Consider the following 19988-nt stretch of genomic DNA (forward strand, 5'->3'; position numbering starts at 1 on the left):
CCTTTTCAAGAGAATCATCATGGCTAAGCCTATTTAGTTACTTCGAGGTAGGCTTATTCATTTCTATTATCCGATGGCTAGACATTTAATATTTCAGATCGACACAGATTTCAAATTTGAACTTTTTTTTTTAAATGTAGTAGTTTATTTCATATTTTATAAAAATATTTTTTTTCGAACTTAACATATTAACTATATCTAGAGTAAAGAAAAAAAAGAATCACAATATTTCATGAGAAACAGATGCACATCAAGAGAGAAAAATTCTAGAAGTTTCCTTTCAAAGCAGTTGGATCATGTGCTTGGTAATTTTAGTTCTAATAATTCTCCATTATAAAAAAAAGTGTTAGTATCCTAAGCTCATCCTTACTGACCAACCTCATCAATATATCTATCATTTACAACTTGCAGAGCCTGGTTGTTTTAACCTTTATAATTCCTGGGCTACTGGCCACCCAGAACTTTGACAATGATACCGCATGTGACATTTGCAAATGGGCCTCCAGCCCTCCATCCCCATAATTGTCCAGACAATTTTGGCAAATGCTTTCCTTCACGTTAATAATATGCGCTCCACTTTATGCATGCAAATGCTTTCTCTTTTTGTGAATTACTTCCCAGTACAATTTAAAGGAGGCATGAATTTGTCAATGCTTTAAATTCAATTAGCTTTCCAGCTAAAGAATCTGAACCTAACAAAAGCTTGGTGAATTTGTATATCTCCAGGGTACATGGACATCATCATTCGTATTAATTTACTCACTCAAGGGTGTTTTTATGGAAATATGTTATAACATAGAAGCAAAAGTCAGGCCTCCTCCTCCTTCTTCTTCGTATACATAAACAGTAAAAGCTTAAAGATTAATCATCATATGAATCCCTGAAAGAGTTAGTTTATGGGTTGTGAATTAAATGTTCTTTCTATAATTGGACCAATCGCAATGAAATTTACTAAGAGTTTGCATAGTCAGATACCGACTTATTACATGGCCTCAAATATATCCAATTTTTTCGGTTCATATATATCAAACTTCTTCAATTATTGAACAGACACTACCATATCATTAATTAGGAGGCACCAAACAATTTTTTAAGTAATGCTACTGTTAGTACTTGAAACTAGCTAGATATGGATCTGACGTCTGGTCTATTAAATGGAAAAACGTATTCAAAAGGATAGCATGTATTTATAAGAAAATTGATAGAAGGAAGATTTTTTTTTTTTTAAAAAAAAAAGAAAAATTAACAATTGATTAGAGCTGGATGCCCACTGAAAAGGAGAGAAACTGCAATTAAAATACCATCTACCAAGCACATGGAATGGTCCACGAAGAATACCTACTACTCAGAGTTTCGTCAAACCAAGCTAGCTGGAACAAAAACATTATATAAAAATCTATGTATTTGAAATTATCCAAAAAAGAGAAATTTATATATTTGAGCTTGCATGGCATGGATTTTCGTATGTCTACCCATAATTTAATTTTGTCAATTATACTTTCCTCTTTTCTTTGTTATAGTAAGAATCCATGGTGCTGTTCAAGATTCAAGAATTTGCTCTCCACATAGCTTGGTGTCGGATTTCTTTTTAGAAAGATCTCCATTACATTTTCTAAGAAGGCTTTGTTTTATGGAATTGGCAGTGAGATTGGTATTCTTCCTACAACAAATCAGCAAGAGAGTTAGGTATAGAAGATTATTAATACGTAGTAAATGTCAAATCTTTGTAGTTTACATGTTTAAAAGTGAAAACTCAGCCAGGGATTATAGATAATAAATCATGGCAGTACAAAGATGTTAAATTATTTTACAATTTTAGCAATCTTATTTTGATCAGGACACGAGAAACCGTAGTTAATAATTAGGATTGGAGAAATACTAAACATTAAATTGTTACTTTTAAAACAAGAAATCATAAATTAATAACAAAAAATTCAAAAAAATAATCAACATATTCTGATACTAATTAGTCTTAACTCTTTAAGAATTTAACTCAACTTTTAATGTTGCCCATGATTCTATTATCAAATTGTTATAATCTTATTACAATATATTAGTACTTCAACTGACAGCAGGGAAATGTAAGGAAATGTCAAAACATATCTAATGAAATTTCTAATGTCATAATTCAGCAGGCTTTCAAGAATTATATCCAGTCAAATATATGCATAAATATTTACATGGATCATAGACTGCGAATAATCTCATCTCTACGATATATCCAAAGTACGCCACTAAAATGTAAGTTACATGTTTTTTTTTCTTCTAATATATCTTACAAAAGTTGAAAGGAAAACTCATATTATTTTGGATTTTTATTTGAATTGAGAAATGAAATTGTCGCAAGTGACAGTATCATATTTTAGTTACATGATTAAGTAGACATAATCGATGGCATTGTAATGAAAAAATTCTATCGGCATACATCGTCAGGTATATATATCCTTAGTTTGCATATATAAATTAACCGCGAAAAATATTATTCTTGAAGAAGTAATAGAAACAAACACACACATAAGGGCATGTTACATCGTTTAACGGTTTAAGGTAAGTAATAGTACAGGCAGAGACAGGTGCATGTTACATTTGTTTAAGGTTTGTTTGATATCTTTCGTTTAGAATTTTCTTTAGTGAAGATAAGGAGGTGGGCATATTACAGCTACAACAGGACGTGTGATGACAATTAAAAGTGGTTCTTGTATTAAATGTGATGAACAGTTGGTAGTTGAGATGATTTAATGCAAATTTGAAAAGGGGCTATAAAGACCCTTTTGTTAAGGGTTAATTTCTCATCAATGAGCTAGCTGATCACTCTTTTAAAGATACTAACAAAATGGTACGAGTCAAGAGGAGAGTAGCTTTGTTGTCATTGCTTTGTATTCATATTCTTGTAGTGGGTGTGCTTGCCAGAGATGCTGTGTCCGTAAGGAACGATGAGGATGAGAAGTTCTTAGGCATTGGAAAGGGTGGTGGATTCGGAGGTGGTTTTGGTGGCGGAGGAGGTGCTGGTGGAGGCGGTGGTTTTGGTGGTGGAGCTGGCGGAGGTGGTGGTGCTGGGGGAGGTGGAGGATTTGGTGGTGGAGGTGGGGGTGGCGGTGGCTTTGGAGGTGGTGCAGGTGGTGGATTTGGTGGTGGAGCAGGTGGAGGTGCTGGTGGAGGGATTGGGAAAGGTGGAGGCCTAGGTGGTGGAATTGGAAAGGGTGGTGGGATAGGAAAAGGTGGCGGCTTAGGTGGTGGAATTGGAAAGGGTGGAGGACACGGTGGTGGAATTGGAAAGGGAGGAGGACTAGGTGGTGGAATAGGAAAAGGTGGTGGGATAGGTAAGGGCGGTGGTCTTGGTGGCGGAATTGGAAAAGGTGGTGGCGTTGGTGGTGGGATAGGTAAGGGCGGCGGCCTTGGAGGTGGGATAGGAAAAGGTGGTGGCATTGGTGGTGGGATAGGTAAGGGCGGTGGCCTTGGAGGTGGGATAGGAAAAGGTGGTGGCATTGGGAAGGGTGGTGGCGTTGGTGGTGGGATAGGTAAGGGCGGTGGCCTTGGAGGTGGGATAGGAAAAGGTGGTGGCATTGGTGGTGGAATTGGAAAAGGTGGAGGGCTAGGTGGTGGAATTGGTAAGGGCGGTGGTCTTGGAGGTGGGATAGGCAAAGGTGGTGGAGCTGGTGGAGGTTTCGGCAAAGGTGGTGGTGTCGGAGGAGGGATTGGAAAAGGTGGTGGATTTGGAGGTGGTGCTGGAGGAGGGGTCGGCGGAGGTGGTGGAGCTGGTGCTGGTGGAGGTTTTGGCAAAGGCGGTGGATTTGGTGGAGGAATTGGAAAAGGTGGTGGGTTTGGTGGAGGTGGTGGATTTGGAGGTGGCTCTGGCGGTGGATTTGGCAAAGGAGGAGGGTTTGGAGGAGGAGTAGGAGGTGGTTCAGGAGGTGGGTTTGGAGGAGGAGGTGGGTTCGGAGGTGGTGGGGGTGGGGGAGTCGGACGCCATTAAACATCAACGTTGCATGCATGCAATATTATTTTAGTAATTAGACCATCGGAGTATTTTTATTTTTTGGTTTGGATTATCAAAAAATCATCATATTTGCAGTTTGTCTTGTACTTTAATATTTTTGTGAAAGTTGTAATGTTACGTAGTAACAGTCTCTCTTACCAGTTGCTACCGCTCTCTTCAATAAGCTAATCTTTGCAGGAATTAATTCGAGTTTAGCAGCTAATTAAGCGAACACATTTCTTTTGCACCCATACAATACTATATCCATAATTATAAGTTAAAATTAAATCTAAGAATATAGTTATTAATTTTTTAATGCAAAAAAAATGTTGACATGATCTAAATTAGAACAAACTACGAGGTCATATGAAGTCATAAAGTATTAAGACTTTTGATTAAAAAATAATAGTAATGTTTGATCTGAATTGGCCAAGAATTTTATGGTTTAGCAGGGTATACAAGCTCAAGTAAGCCCCATCAAACCGGTAGCAGATTGACATCAGGACTTCAGGGCTTTTTCCTGGGTGAATCAAGCTAACCAGTAGAATTTAGAAGAGCCATTAATGGAGCTAACAATTTACGTTCAATTTTTTATCCAACTTCCCTGATATAATATATGCATGTACATAGGAAACTAAATCACTGATTTGCTCAATTAGGTTTTGTTCATTGGCTGTGGCTTTGGCTCGTGCTTGCTTCTGTTATGTGCTGCTGCTGCTGCACAATAGTGGTCTCCATAGCACTTAATGCTAAAAAACTCAAAATTTCACCAACTAGATGCCTATGTGTCCTTTGTACTAGCTCCTCAATTATGACATATCCTTCGTCTTGCTACCAAGTTGTAATAATCTTCAAATTCAATGTTTTCTTTTTTGTCACTTTCACTTATTCACTACTTCAGTGGCAACAGTGCACTCATAACTTGTCGACTATGTAGACAGTAGTACTCTTTCAGAATTATGAGATCAGTTATTATTACATGGGGCTGTTTTCTTTCTCCAATATATATTTTTATAATTCTTTTTCTTTTAAAAATTTGGATGCTCAACCACCGTTGGTTAAATTAAAAAAGAAAAAAAGAAGAACAGCTACTACTTTATATTTTTCATAAATATGATAAACACCCATTAATGGTGACAAAAAAATAATGTAAACAAAAATATCAAACATACCATTTTCTAATTGGCTTCAAAATTTTTAATTTTATGTACAATGGAAGATTGAGGAAAAATGCCCCAGCAAATTAATGACTTCAAAGAGTAAAGATGAAGATTTGGCAATGCGTGCATCTTCTTGTACTACTTTTGACTCTTTCTTCAGTAGGGGAACTTATTTGATTTTAGGCTTCATCAATAAGAACAAAGTCATTTGATATTGGAATAATTTGCAAAATCACAAGCTTGCGTGAGTTAGTAAGGCGTGCACTTTAATCATATTGAGCAAGGAAAAGATTTGGCCATTCTCTCTCAGAAATAGTTTGTCCCTCATCAAACTGAGATGGTATAACTACAATACAATTTGTCATTGCATCAGAATTAGAAGTCTAATATTATTTGCTACTTTGAGATGTGTCATTGCCTCTGAATCTTTATAATTATATCCCTAACTTAACCCATGGTACTAAATTGGTAGTTAATTCAGCCTACTTCAACCTAAAACACAAACTGATGGGACGTGAAGTTGGAAGGAGGGTCTGAAATAATAACACCATTTGTTAATTGTGAAGAAAGAAAAGATAGGCAAAAGAATTCAATTGGAGCCGAAAACGACATTATATAATACCTCAGTGAACTCCATTTATGAAAGGATGCTTCAATGGAAATCTATTTTCAAATGTTAATCTGGTTAACTAATAACAATTCAATGGTATACATAGTACATAAAATTAAGATGGATTAAGTTGAAGTCTGCCCTCTCTCAATTAACCAAGAAATAAAATATTAAATTATATCTAAGTTAATTATACCCTCATCCTATTTAATTCATTAATAATGTCAAGAAGAGTTGCATTATATACAAGCTAGCTAATGTATTATGATGCTTCATTATATATGTTGCTATTAGCTTTTATCAAATTTAATGAATCCAGCTACCGAAATCTACATAGTCACAAATTAATTGCCTATCTGCCAGGCAAATAAATTAGCTTTCCTGAAGTTGGCTCTTGAGACTGATTAATTCCAAATTTTTATCTCAAAACTATTTTGTCATACTCTGATCTTTGCGCTAGCTAACATCTGCTTGTTGCTTGACGGATATCTGTCATTGTTGTTTTACACCTTTGAGCTTGTTAAGATGGTATCACACGGAATGTTAGATAGACATCAGAGCTACAGAATTCAGTTCAAACAAGAGGGCTAACCAGAATTGAGAATGGACTTGGAGGGCTTATGCTCTTCACTCAAAATTCTGCATTGCGACTAATAGAAAAAATATTTTGTGCCAGCACTTGCACAACCAAAAGAGAATAGGTCTGGTCAGAACTGTACTTGGCACTCACAGCTGACAATTTTGTGCTGGCAACTGTAACCTCCTTACTTTCATATATTTAAACTCATTTTTCACGATCATCAGTGTATAAACTGTCCAGGAGTAACAGCTGACAATTACTGTTCGAAATAAAAAAGACTAGCTGACAAATGTGTGCTGACAAGAGCTCGCTCTAATGGGTAACTATTCCTTGTCCCCCTAGTTTCATCAGGATTAATAGCATCCCCGCAAACTGGTCTTGGTTTGCTGCTGGACAAGGATTTTAAAAGGATCAAGCAGCTTCGTTGACTAGGTTGTGGTTATATACAAAACTTGCACGTTACCAGTAGTTTATGTGTAAGCTATTGCCAAATCCAAGACTGGCTCTCTATAATGTAGAATCTCTGAGATTATTTTATAATCTGGAGGACTCAACTTACTAGAAACGAGTGTACAGGATACAATCAAGATTCAAGAAATTTGAGTTCCAACGACATGACAATTCAAATTCGGAGTCCCAAATAAAACTAGACTCCAAGAAAGTTGTTGTACCGTCTGTGCTAGTGTACTGCATGAATTGCAGGACAGTGCAAGTTATAAGATGTTGGAATTAAATGAAAATAAACTGTGTTTAATTTATTCATCAGTCGCCTTTGCTTTTCAGATTAATGTTTCAGGTCCTAATTGTGAAATATTGTGCATCTGAAACATGTCTCAATGGATATGCAGACAAACTATAATTCATAAACTAAAAATGTGATATAAGCTGACAATCTTTGATTAGCACCATCCTGATTTCAGAGAAATAGGTGATTTCGGATTAATTTTGTAAATTAGAGTAAGAATTAGCAGGTCAAACGGGTCATTGTTATATATATATATATATATATATATATATACCCTATTGGTACAGTAACAAGAGCCTTGACACCAAATTTCGACATCACAATTTCCAGAGTATACAACGGAAAAGGAGGAGAGACAAAAAAATAGGCAAATAAGAAGACAAAGAAAACTTGATCTCCCTTAAACATCCAAATATGGAAACAAAGTGTTATGTGTATTAAGGAAATGCAACCTCCTAATAGCCCCAACCTCAAGTCTTCATCTATATCTACGAGCTTCCCTTAATATCTCTCCTTTGCCCATTAAATGCAATTCTGTTGAAACTCATTTTCGGAGCATTAGCAGACCAATCTAGAAATTCCCATCTGCTACGGGAACAGCTACCCCCAATCAGACGCAATATATAAAAAGTTTTTGTAAGTCTTTCTCCGCGAATTTGATTTTAGACTCGTTACATTGACACTTGGATTACTGGTTTGGGTTGCATCCTTCTCCTTATTAAAGAATAAATTGATTACATCCGACCTATTAAATGTATAATATAGTTCAGTATTTCCTCAAAAACAAAATCCAATTCGACGTGGGTTCGACAGGTTGGACAACCATGTTAAATTAATGAATTACTGAATTTATCATCAACTTAATCACTAGATGAATACAAACTTAACTTAATAATCTTCCAAACCCGTACAAAAAGTTAACAGAAGGATGCTACTAAATTGTGTGCATGGTTTCTAGCTTTGCTTGATGCTTATGTGGTAGGCTCACCAGAATTGCCTCAAGTTCCACAAGGTGTCCTCATCACATCATAGCCCTGATGAGGAACTGGAAGTATTAACATTGGCATTGAACACAGTGTATAAAAAGATACGCTCTTGATCAGATCTCTGTCCTGTTTCCTTATCTAAATTATACAGAGACAGTATGCTGTTATTAGCATTTATAAAAAAATGTAATGAATCCAGCTAAGCCAAATCTATTTATAGTCTAAAAGAGGGTAGGAAAGAGTATCACATCATGATTAAACAATTGCTTTTCCACTAGTGCAAGAAACATACTTATTAATAATAAGCCACAGAAACAAAGCAATGGCTTTGATGGGGCTGGTATTTGACTAAAGTGCGAGTGATAGATTTCATTAAAACTGGGTCCCATTCATTCCTTCGTCCAATCCAACAATCTTGCTGATCATTTCTTCTTTTTCTTTTTTTCCTTTTCCCTTAAAATAATGAATTAACTATGATTTTATTGTTATTTTAATCACTTCCCAAATCTTCACTCTGTTCACACCCATCCCGTTTACAGAAACAGAAAGAATATATCAGTGTGTATATATTTTCTTTAATCGAATTTAGTATTTTAATACCCTTGTACTGTTTGAAACTTCAACAACTACAGCAGAGCTAATAATAAGCTAACCGAAGATTTATTAAAGAGAAAAAGAAAAGTCTATAGAAAGAGAAGGGTGAGAATTAGCAAAAAAGAGTGAACGGAAAAGATACTATTTTTTTTGGAGCTTTGGATTCTTAAGTTGAATTTGTGGAGATGCACTGTGGTGGTTTTGATGTGTTGTGGGCTCAGTCAATGCTTTTTTGCTATGAAAGGTACTATTTTTTTGAATTTTTTTTTTTTTGATCCCAGCTGTTACTTTTGTCTATGCAGTAATGGTTTTGTTTCACTTTCTACTATAGTGTTATCAATCATGATCTTTTGTTCATTTGTGGCGTATGTTGTGCTCTAATTCGTCTGGGTTTGCCTGGATTTTTCTGGGTGTTGAAGCTTCCCTTTTCTTTCACCTTTCTGCTCATCTTTATTCAGTTATTGGTGTAATTGTTGTTTTTTGGGTTGATCGTGGTGTATTTGTGGAATGTAATTGAAAGGTATTTGATGGATTCTCATTTTTTAAGAAATCATTTGGACGATTGAATTCCTTGTTTCTGGTTTTATGGAGTTTCAGTGCTAAAAACTCTGGATAAGTTTCATTAAAATAGCTTTCTGGGTTTGTTTCTCAAATTCTGTTCCTTCTTTATTAGGAAGGTCAACTTCATTTTTTCTCTTTTGGTAGGAAAGTACTGAACTTTACTCTTTAACTGGTCAGGTGCTTGCGTTTTCTTTTTTTCTCATCAAAGAACAATGCAAGTAATATGTACATAGACTTTATGCTGTTTAAGTTTCTAAAGCACTTCTAATTTTGTATGTCTTACTATCTATGCTATTATAGAAGAATATCAAGCGTCTTAAAACATCATGAGACTTAAAAATTGGACGAAATCTTGGGGACTTGACATTAGAGGGAAAGTGTGGAAGATGATGAAGTGTATTCGTTCCGGGGAGCAGTTAAGAGTAGATGAGATGGTTGCTTCATCTGAGTCCTTGGCGACTAGGGACTACTCAGCGAGTGGCTATTCTTCTCGAGCTGGTGAGGTAGATACAAAGATTGACAATAGTAACATTGAGGAAGCAGAGTCATCTCTTCGTGAGAGTGGTTATCTCAACTATGAGGTTGGTACTTTTTGCTTCATTTTCCTCCTCTCTCTCTCTCTCTCTCTCTCTCTTTTTCTTTCTATATATATATATATATATATTGGTCTTCTGGTGTGTGCAAACTGCTACTTGTAAAAGTTTTAACCCGTGGAAGAATCATGGCTTCTGCTCTGTGTCATATATGAAAAAGGATGGTAGAACGACAACTTTTGTGTTTATGTTGGCTGCTGGAATGAGTGTAGGACATGTATGGATTATACCATTTTCTTCCTTGAGAGTGGACTTTGTTGTCCAACTAAAGTAATTGGAAAAGGTTATGACAAAATTCTCCATGTCTTAGTTATTTAGCCATAGATGTTCTTGTCAGGTCTAGATAATGAAAATGCCTTTGATCAATTATCGTGTTTCTTAATGGGCCAGTGGAGGAACGATTTTGAGAGTAGCATCTTCCTCTAGCAAAAAATAGTACATACGGTTTATATCATAACCTTTAAGTTATTCGACATCCATCTTCGTGGGAAGAATAGCTCTCTAGTTATTTGTTATGCTTTTTCATTTTGGAGATGGTTAGTATTGATTTTGGAAAAATCACGACCATCAAGATATCAAATTCCAGAAATGTTACTTCAGAAAAATTTTATAACTCACCTGAGCTTATAAGTATTGAAAGCAAAGTATTTTATAGACGAAGTTCATTGAGACAAAGTAATAGAGAATATGTGCCTGCTCATTTGCAATGTAATATATTGACAAGAAGATTGTCATTACAATTTTATGCATTAAATCTCTAAATTACATGCATACTGTACAACTCTCACATGCACTCAAACACACATGGAGTGAAAAAGAAGAGACGGGGATCAGCGAGGCTAGACGCTTTGTTCCATGGACATTTTTCAATCAAATGTGTCCTTTTAGTATCTTTTCTTGGAAGGAACTTTTGATTCTTAAATGGTAATTTCAAGTATAAGTTACATACACCTGTTAATGCTAACCCCTTTGTTTTCTCCACCTCTTAGGAACTTCAGTTTGTACATGTCAAAAGGTCCATTACTTACAAATAGTTACAGTTTGGCTTAGTCATAGGCATATTATCACTGTTAAATCTACTTGCAGTTTTCCATTAAAAAGGTTGCTTTAAGTAATATGATAGACATATTTAATTTATCATCTTATGCATAGAGGCAAAGAGATTTGTAAAAGTGCGGATATTAAATAAAAATTTATGCTCTTCTTTTCGACCAGTGAAGGTCATGCGAAGAATTCTCCAACTATTCTGAAATGCTGTAAAGGGATCGATTTAATGATGAAAATGGTGATAGTATGTTTCCACTAATCTTACTGATAAAATTATATGGAGACGATCTCTATTGCTTTCAGTCGGTTGTAGAAGAAACTCTGGTTTCTCATGTGTTTTATGAAATTCTGGAGGCAACATTTCCTCTTGCTGGACCACTTGTAAATTGGGCTTTGTAAAACATGCTTGTTCACGTGTCATACGTTTAATGCGTCTAGTTCTACTCCTTATGTTTTATACAATAAATGCTTATGGCATAAAATTTAAATGGTTTAACTAAGTTCTGCATGAAATTTGGATCTCAGTGTTAAATTTTGAATATGAGATAAATACTGATTTTTGATATGGTTCTTTAGAAATTTTGACACCTTGATCTGTTGTTATCATGTTGCAATTTTTGGTATGATCAACTGTATGTGATGCCTTCCGAAATCTGAATGTGTCAAAAAACTAAAATGCCATCTTATTTCGTAGGAAGCAAGGGCATTATTGGGAAGGCTTGAGTTTCAGAAGGGTAATATAGAAGCAGCACTGCATGTGTTTGAAGGAATTGATATTGCTGCTGTGACTTCCAAGATGAAAGTCTCCCTTTCTAGAAGATGTGAACAAAACCGACGTCGTTCTCAAAGTGATGCTGTCCAACCTATGTCTATGCATGCTATTAGTCTACTCCTTGAAGCTATTTTTCTTAAAGTAAAATCACTACAGGGTCTTGGAAGGTTTGGAGGTATAGTCTTCATCTTACATTCACTTTCTACTGTTAATTACTCTATCATCTTTAGTTGGCAGAGAGTTATAAAAACTTGCTGCAGCCGAGCATGAGATTTGTAGGTCTTTGTCTTGCGAGTCTCCTCTGGCAGATTAACCCTTGAAGAACCCCAGGCTGGTAGGATCAACTGTGGGTTATGAAGTTCTTTTAAAAGTCATTGCTTTTACATGCTTCTGGTTATGAGTTTGTTAAATATAAATACAAACAAATAAGAAATACATTTCTAGTAAAAATATTAAGGATGAACAAAGTGATGAAATTGGTCATATACTTTAAGAGAATATTAGTTGAACATGAAGGCATGTACCTGATCATTATCTTTTAACTGGTTTGGAAGCTGACACTTTTTAACCGCACATATCACATAGATATGTTGGCTGCTTTTAATAATATCTCTTGCTATCTGTATGGTTGTTCTCTGTCTGTGTCTTTGTGTCTGTGCACGTATGATCTGAGTGCCTGTGCACACAGTTACCGAAGACTGAAGAAAAAGAATAATGAAAGGAGAAACAAAATTATAAGTTAAAGCTTGCAGTTCAGCGAATCCTGTGTTGCCTCTATTCTGTGGCTGACATCTCTTTCTGACCCATTTGTGCAGACGCTGCTCAATCATGCAAAATCATTTTGGATACTGTTGAGTCTGCATTGCCAGATGGCCTACCTGAAAGTGTTTCTGCAGATTGTAAACTACAAGAAATTCTAAGTAGAGCTGTTGAATTGCTTCCAGAGCTCTGGAAACTTGCTAGGGCTCCCCAGGAAGCTATCTTATCATACCGACAGGCGCTTCTCTATAATTGGAATCTGGAAGCAGAGATCAAAGCCAAGATAGAAAAAGAATTTGCTGTTTTCCTTTTGTATAGTGGTACTGATGCGAACCCTCCAAATCTTCGGTCACAGATGGATGGCTCATTTGTGCCAAGAAACAACGTAGAAGAGGCTGTTCTTCTACTATTGATTCTATTAAGAAAATTTGCTTACAGAAGGATTGGATGGGACCCAACAATCATCGATCATCTTTCTTTTGCCTTGTCTGTTTCCGGAGAACTAAGAGCGCTAGCTCATCAGATAGAAGAGTTACTTCCAGGAATCCTAGAGAGAAGAGAACGATATTGCACTCTAGCTCTCTGCTACCATGGGGAGGGTGAGGATGTGGTGGCTTTGAATCTTTTGAGGAACTTATTAAATAACAGAGAGAATCCAGATTGCATAATGGAATTATTACTGGCTTCAAGGATTTGTGCAGAGAAAATGATTTCTGTTGAGGAAGGGATGACTTACACTTCCAAAGCTCTTTCTGAATTGCATGGAAGATGTGACCAGATGGTAAGTGTTGCAAACTGCTTACAGGGTCTTTTACTGTCAGCTCAGTCCAGATCAGTTGCTTCTGACTCTGAGAGGACTTGTAAGCAGTCTGAAGCACTTGAGGCACTTGAAACTGCTCACAAAGTAATGAGAGAAAGAGATCCACAAATCATATACCATCTTAGCTTAGAAAATGCTGAGCAGAGGAAGTTGGATATTGCACTTTCTTTTGCTAAGCGTCTTTTGAAACTGGAGGCAGGATCTAGTGTTAGAACATACATCCTGTTGGCCCGAATATTGTCAGCTCAAAAACGGTTTGTTGATGCGGAGACGGTAGTCAATGCTGCTCTAGATCAGACTGGGAAGTGGGACCAAGGAGAATTGTTGCGAACCAAAGCTAAACTCCAGATTGCACAAGGCCAGTTGAAGAATGCCATACAGACCTATACTCATCTTCTTGCTGTTGTCCAAGTTCGAACTAAAACCTTTGCTGGTGGGAAGAGGCTGTTAAAGGTATGCAGATAGATTGATATGCACCTTGGCTTGTGATATCTTGAAAAGATTTTAGAATAAGACAGTTTGGATAGTGTCTGGTTGGAAAAACTTTTTTCCTGCGAGAAATGGACTCTTTTCTTCGCAACTAGTCAACTAAGTCATTGGTACATGAAAAAATGAAAGTTCATTATTGATTTTTGACATCAATCTTTTGAAGCATCTAGATTCTAGAGTTTATTTTCTTGTGAATTGATAATGTATCGGGCGTCTGTTTTAGTAGCCATAAGGTTTATTAATTTGATTACAAATTGAGGATTTTAACTCTCATGAAATGTTAGTTCTTGATAGTTCAAAACTCATGAGTCTATGCTGAGGCTTAAAGTAGTATTAGATGCCATAACTCATTTTCCTTTCGGATTCTATCCCAGAGTAGGGGAAATCATGATAGAAGGTTGGAAATGGAAACATGGCATGACTTAGCCAACGTGTACACAAGTTTGTCTCAGTGGCGGGATGCTGAGGTCTGCCTTTCGAAATCCAAGGCTATCAGTCCTTATTCTGCTTCAAGATGGCATGCTGCAGGTAAATAAATGGTTCATAGACGTTTCACTTGCACCCGACTACTGTACATCAGTATGGGCATGTCCAATTGACGTGACAAGCACAGCTGCATGTGGTTTTTATCTAGTATGAAATATGTACATTCCATAAATGCTCTATGCATAGCAAATTGCATTTTCTGCAGAACCCATATGTGTTCTAATATTCAAAAAATATGGTGATTTTGTTAGGTTTACTCTATGAAGCAAAGGGCTCACACCAAGAAGCTTTGAGAGCATTCAGAGCAGCATTAGATGTCGATCCTACTCATGTTCCAAGCTTGATATCTACTGCCAGTGTCCTTAGACAATTTGGTAGCCAGTCCATACCAATTATCAGAAGCTTTCTTACCGACGCTCTAAGACTGGACAAAATGAACCATTCAGCATGGTATAATCTTGGGCTGCTCTACAAGGCTGATGCCAGTGCATCAGCACTCGAGGCAGCCGAATGCTTCGAGGCTGCAGCAATTCTGGAAGAATCTGCACCTGTTGAACCCTTCAGATGACTCCAAATGTAAATCTTGTCTCTATAAGCCCACATCTAGATGTAAATTGTTACTCCAAGAAAATTTGTTCCTCGCAACTTAGGCATCTTGTGGTTGAAATATGTTGTATAATAGTGCAAAAATGTGAAAAAAGAATAGGGAAACAAAAGAAAAACAGAAGATAGAGGTGTCATATTGTGGCTTGGTTCACTCGAAAGTTAGATTTTATTTGTTGTCATCTCTTGAGTAAAGAAAGGATATAATTATATTGTTCCTTTTGGAGCTTATATTACTTGGACTTGTGAATTTTAAGGGTAACATCTGCTTGTCAGAGGGGCATTTCTATTTCCTGTACAGTCGCATCAACAAATCCTCCATCACCCAAAACTTGATGAAGCTAATATAGGCGTTTGGTTTTGGATTCGGATATCCGTTGCTATTAAACGGGTATTTTATGCCTTTTGGGAACAGGAATCGAGGGTACTGCATTTGTACGTTTTCCCATTATTTAGAATATAATACTTAATACCTCTTTGCCCTCTACAAAAAGCTTCTTATAATATTAGTTTTTGGATTTGGTCTCATAATTAACGAAGTCAAGATCTAGTGGCTGATGATTTCTAAATCTCAGAAATACTCTTTCTTACAGGATTTAGGAATTACAGTTTCAGAGGGATAATAGAGCACTTATCCTGACACTAACAGGAGTAACTAATTACTCTCTCTGTATATGCATGTGTATATGTATTGGCGCAGGAACAGCAGCAGCAGCAGCCATGGCCCTGATCATTAAGAAGCTGCAAGCGAATTGAAGAAGAAGGAGAAGATATAAAATTGGAGAAATTTAGGGAACAATGACAAAGTGTGATTATTTGGAATGTTGCAAAATGAATCATATTGCATGATTAAAATTATTATTTTTTAATTAGGATTATAACAATATCAAAAGTTTAATTCAAATATTAAGATCTCATAATGTACAAATCTCTCAAGTGTTTAACATTATTTGATGCATAAGTAGTTCCTAATATTGTAGATATAATCTAAATTGTAAATTTCTTAAGAGTAAAAGAGATTTGGGAATTTTCTTTATATTGATTAAACTTCAATGTCACATGTTAAAAGTAAAATGCTGCTGTCTAACCAACTTAAATACAAGCTGGTGTACAAGCTACTTAGAGCAGTAACCAACATAAGTACAATCCAAAGAAGCATTAACTAACTGAATGAGACTAAACCAATAAACTAAATACAACTATCAACATAAATGATATGCTTTTTCTTTTCTTTTTTCTGAGCCAAAATATTAAGACTTTATTAAAAGATAAAATTTAATTTTGGATGGTTATTTATTGAATAATAAAATTTTAACCTTAAAATTATTTAATGGTTAGTTATGAGAGAATCTCTATCTAAAATCTTTGGCTCAAGTGATTTGTTTAGAAAGAAAATCTTTTTGAACTTGATTTAGGTCTAGAAAATGCCAGAAACACAAACACTCATCAATGAGTTTGTGACCAACCTTAGAAAACGGTGAGTTTTTGTCTGTATTTTTTTTGTTCACTATTTCTGTGATGTTCACGTAATAAAAGATTAGAACTTTATGTTGCTGATTGTCTACATAATTTTTCTTGATTTTAATGTGCATGTGAAAGGCAGTCGTCAAAAAATAATTAAATTGTCTGTTACCTGTCAGTGTTGTAATGTGTAGTTTTGATGAAGTATGTTGGAATTGTTTAAGAAACTGTTCTTGGTGATCAGTATTTTTGTATATATGGTATCTAATCTAATGGCAGGAAGATTGACGGTTCACAAGCTACAGCTTTAAGGACAGCAGAATTACTTAGATCAGTAATATCCCATTTGAAGGCACCACAAGCCAACCAGGCTTCTGCTCTTATTGACGCCGTCAAAAATGTTGGAGTGCAGCTCATTGCTGCTAATCCTGCTGGTATGTTTTCAGTGTAAATTCATTGTTTTGTTTGATCAGATATAAGTTCATCTTTTTGTACAATGTAATTGAATCTAAAAGAATGTTTAAATCACACAAAAGCTTGTATTAATTCTTTATGTAGTTTGATGGGATGATTCAATTTAGCTGAGCCAGGGATAGAATCAAGATTTTAATCGTTGTATTTTAGAGCATTGTGTTTCTCTTATGTAATTCGATTTGCATGCTTAATCACACAATATTGTTGCTTGAACATTCTTCTGGAGAATCTTGAATACGGTTTGAGATCAGAACTTATGCGGATTTGGTGTAGCTTATTATCTTTTTGTAGTGTATTGTTGCTGAAAGTATCAAATGGATGAGATTACAGAGCTTGCAACTGGGAACATTGTAAGGAGGGTTCTGCATATAATTAGGGAGGAGGAACTTTCACTTGTCACAAATGATGAAGAAGTTATGAAGAAGGAAGATTCCCATATTCAGTCCACTGCTGGTAGAAGCTTGTTGCGCCAACCTTCTCTGCATACCCTTCTAGACTGCAAGCCTGACTCAACCATAACAGATGACTTATATCCTATAGGAGAAGGTTTTGAAGTAAAAGGCAAATGTAAGTCGATAAGTTGGTTTTAGGTTCTCTAACACACCAAATTTTCCCTCATTATTGTATTCTAAGTTTGTGAGAGGTTACATATGCATCCATGATTTCAATTTCTCTGAGGTGCTAAATTTGAGTGGTTAATTGTTTCCAGCAAAAGAAATATTCAGGACGTAGTTGTGATATTTGATGCTGATTTAGTGGTATGTTTTATTCCTTACAGCATCAGAAAGAAGTTCAAAGATCTGGAAATTGAAGAATGATGTGATAGAGGGAATTAATGAACTCATTCAAGAATTAAACAATTGCCATGAACATATTGCAGAACAGGCAGTGGAGCTTATTCACCAAAAGTATATACTATTATGACTTAATATTCTTTTTTACTTTAAGGTTCTTTGAATTCTTGAGCTGTTTTTGCTGTGCTGTACTGTTGTCACTTATATTTCTCCTGTGCATAGAGTCAAGGTTTCAGTTATAGCAATAGAACTTTTGCGTCAATACTACCATGTAATCACTAATCCTTATTTTATATAATGAACGTAAGCCTCTTGGTCCTCAGATCTCTGAACATCCCATCCTTCTAGTGTGCATTCGTTGGTTCTTGTTCTTCCACAGTTGTTAATCGTGCAATAATTTGACTAGTTGTCTGTATTTTTCAGTGAGGTGATATTAACTTTAGGTCGTTCAAGAACTGTGATGGAGTTCCTGTTCGCTGCAAAGGAGAAAAGAAGATCATTTCGGGTTTTTGTTGTAGAGGGGGCTCCAAAGTCTGTACATATCTCGTCCTACTAATCAGAATGCAAAAGCATTAGAAATGTTCTCTTTGTAGCTTACATATATACTTTTTCTGCCTCATGCTTTATAGCTATTTGGTGAAAAATTAGGTATCATGGTCATGTCCTTGCAAGAGAGTTGGCTGAAAGAGGTTTACAAACTACCTTGATTCCTGATTCTGCAGTTTTTGCAATGATTTCCCGAGTGAATATGGTAATAGCCAACTTCAACATATTTTCCTATTATGATATACTAGATAAAAGTCGAATGCTTACAATTGGAACTCTTGATAAAGGTCATAGTAGGAGTCCATGCTGTGATGGCTAATGGCGGTGTTTTAGGCCAAGTTGGCTTGAATATGGTTGCACTGGCTGCTCGGAAGCATGCTGTACCATTTGTTGTGGTTGCTGGTACTCACAAGGTATGCTGGAAGTTTAGTGCATTTTATTTCTTCAGCTCCCTACGATCATCCGAATCTTGAAAATTGCGGTCTTCCAAAATCATTATTGAAAGCTTAGGTTTTAAGTTCTCTAAATTGAAACGTCCAAATAAAAGCTTTATACGGGATCATAGCAGGAGACAGTAGTTATAATGCACAATCAAGTAGTTGACACAACAGACAGGATTCAAAACGTATGGTTGATTTTGGGTTCTCTGGTATGGATAAATTGCAATAACAGAAACCCTTTTCTTTTTCTCCAGGCACTAACTTTGAGTTTGATTTTTTTGTATGACAGTTGTGTCCATTGTATCCTCAAGATCCAAGGGTCATCTTGAATGAAATGAAATGCCCATCGGATCTCTTGGATTTTGGAGGATTGTCAGATTGCTTGGACTTTGGAAATGGCAGTGGTGTTCCTTTGATTCATATTGTCAATCCTGCATTTGATTATGTTCCCCCAGAGCTAGTCAGTCTCTTCATCACAGACATGTAAGACTATTCTATGTACTGGGACCGCTGATATTAATTCAGTTACATAATTTTTCATTTTGATCTGAAGCAAATTGAAAACTGCTATGTAAAAAGCTGGAGGAAAGTGGTAAAATTTCACAATATATTCTGTCTTCTAAAGTTTGTTGTTTTTACCATCAATTATTCAGTTTCTTCATACATTTATTTCCAGTTTTACACAATCAGAAATGAGAGATTTTAGTTCCTATCTCATTCGCTTATATCACATGCTAAAGACGTTCTTTACCTTTATAATAGTTGAGCTATTTCTGATCATATTCAAATCCTTTTGCAGAGGAGGACATAACCCTTCTTTTATGTTCCGGCTTCTTGCTGATTATTACTCTGCTAATGATTTGATTCTGTAAGAGCCATCTGCTGCTTAAAAGGTGGAATTCTGTATTTCTGATAAGTTAATTAGTATCGGTTTCAAAACTACATGCAAATTGATTATTTCTGTTTTCATCCTTTCGCAGGCACAGCTTAGTTGCAGATCATTGGATATTATACAAATGCAAGAAGGGGAGAAAAGAAACCTGAGATAAGGATTTTAGTTTATTATGATTTCTGCTACTGGTGGGGCTCTTGATGAGAGATAATAACACTCATTCGTTTTTCTTTTTCTTTTTTTTTTTCTCTATTTTATTTTTATTTTTATGCCTTCTGTTATACATTGTGTCTCCACCAACGTAAAGCAGTTGCAAGCAAAAGCAAAGTTCTGACAGGAAAATCTTCATGACAATTCTTGATAAAATACCTATTTGTTTGCAATTACCATCCCAAAAGATGAGTTTTATTATTGCAATTCCAAATCAGTAATTTGGCCCCTTGTACAAGGGTTCTGTCATCAGGTTATTCAGGAACAACCCTGATACATATCTGAGGGTGTCAGATATCTGAACTGGTAAATTCTGAAAGAGATGTATGATTGTTAATTCATTTGATTCTATATGGAATGCAAGGGGCACGAGGCACATTATATTTCAGA

The 19988-nt window shown here is 35.9% G+C and overlaps 3 protein-coding genes across 6 annotated transcripts; all 3 read left to right on the plus strand.

The window, feature by feature from the left end:
• The first annotated feature begins 2696 nt into the window (after positions 1 to 2696).
• LOC107262024 (glycine-rich cell wall structural protein) lies at positions 2697 to 4181 on the plus strand. The gene has a single exon (XM_015725149.3). The coding sequence runs from the start codon at positions 2834 to 2836 to the stop codon at positions 3971 to 3973; it is 1140 nt and encodes a 379-aa protein (XP_015580635.1). The 5' UTR covers positions 2697 to 2833; the 3' UTR covers positions 3974 to 4181.
• A 4217-nt stretch (positions 4182 to 8398) lies between these two features.
• LOC8263742 (protein NPGR2) lies at positions 8399 to 15043 on the plus strand. 2 transcript variants are annotated; one of them, XM_002528770.4, is made up of 6 exons: positions 8399 to 8895; positions 9513 to 9793; positions 11547 to 11799; positions 12440 to 13656; positions 14067 to 14220; positions 14430 to 15043. In XM_002528770.4, exons 2-6 carry the CDS (start codon positions 9539 to 9541, stop codon positions 14744 to 14746), a joined length of 2196 nt encoding a protein of 731 aa, XP_002528816.1. In that variant the 5' UTR covers positions 8399 to 8895; positions 9513 to 9538; the 3' UTR covers positions 14747 to 15043. The 2 variants fall into 2 exon arrangements, with proteins under 2 accessions (XP_002528816.1, XP_015580651.1); XM_015725165.3 differs by lacking the exon at positions 8399 to 8895 and adding an exon at positions 8925 to 9171.
• A 981-nt stretch (positions 15044 to 16024) lies between these two features.
• LOC8263741 (translation initiation factor eIF-2B subunit beta) lies at positions 16025 to 19799 on the plus strand. Of its 3 annotated transcripts, XM_015725142.3 has the most exons (10): positions 16025 to 16258; positions 16522 to 16676; positions 17047 to 17283; positions 17495 to 17624; positions 17934 to 18041; positions 18159 to 18261; positions 18344 to 18469; positions 18786 to 18979; positions 19296 to 19389; positions 19477 to 19799. In XM_015725142.3, the coding sequence occupies exons 1-9, from the start codon at positions 16206 to 16208 to the stop codon at positions 19366 to 19368; spliced, it is 1179 nt and encodes a 392-aa protein (XP_015580628.1). In that variant the 5' UTR covers positions 16025 to 16205; the 3' UTR covers positions 19369 to 19389; positions 19477 to 19799. The 3 variants fall into 3 exon arrangements, with proteins under 3 accessions (XP_015580628.1, XP_025014822.1, XP_015580629.1); XM_025159054.2 differs by lacking the exon at positions 16025 to 16258 and having other exon boundaries at positions 16273 to 16676; positions 16990 to 17283; XM_015725143.3 differs by lacking the exon at positions 16025 to 16258 and having other exon boundaries at positions 16273 to 16676; positions 17008 to 17283.
• The last annotated feature ends 189 nt before the right edge of the window (positions 19800 to 19988 follow it).

Source organism: Ricinus communis, chromosome 9 (genome assembly GCF_019578655.1).
Source record: "Ricinus communis isolate WT05 ecotype wild-type chromosome 9, ASM1957865v1, whole genome shotgun sequence".
Taxonomy (NCBI): domain Eukaryota; kingdom Viridiplantae; phylum Streptophyta; class Magnoliopsida; order Malpighiales; family Euphorbiaceae; genus Ricinus; species Ricinus communis.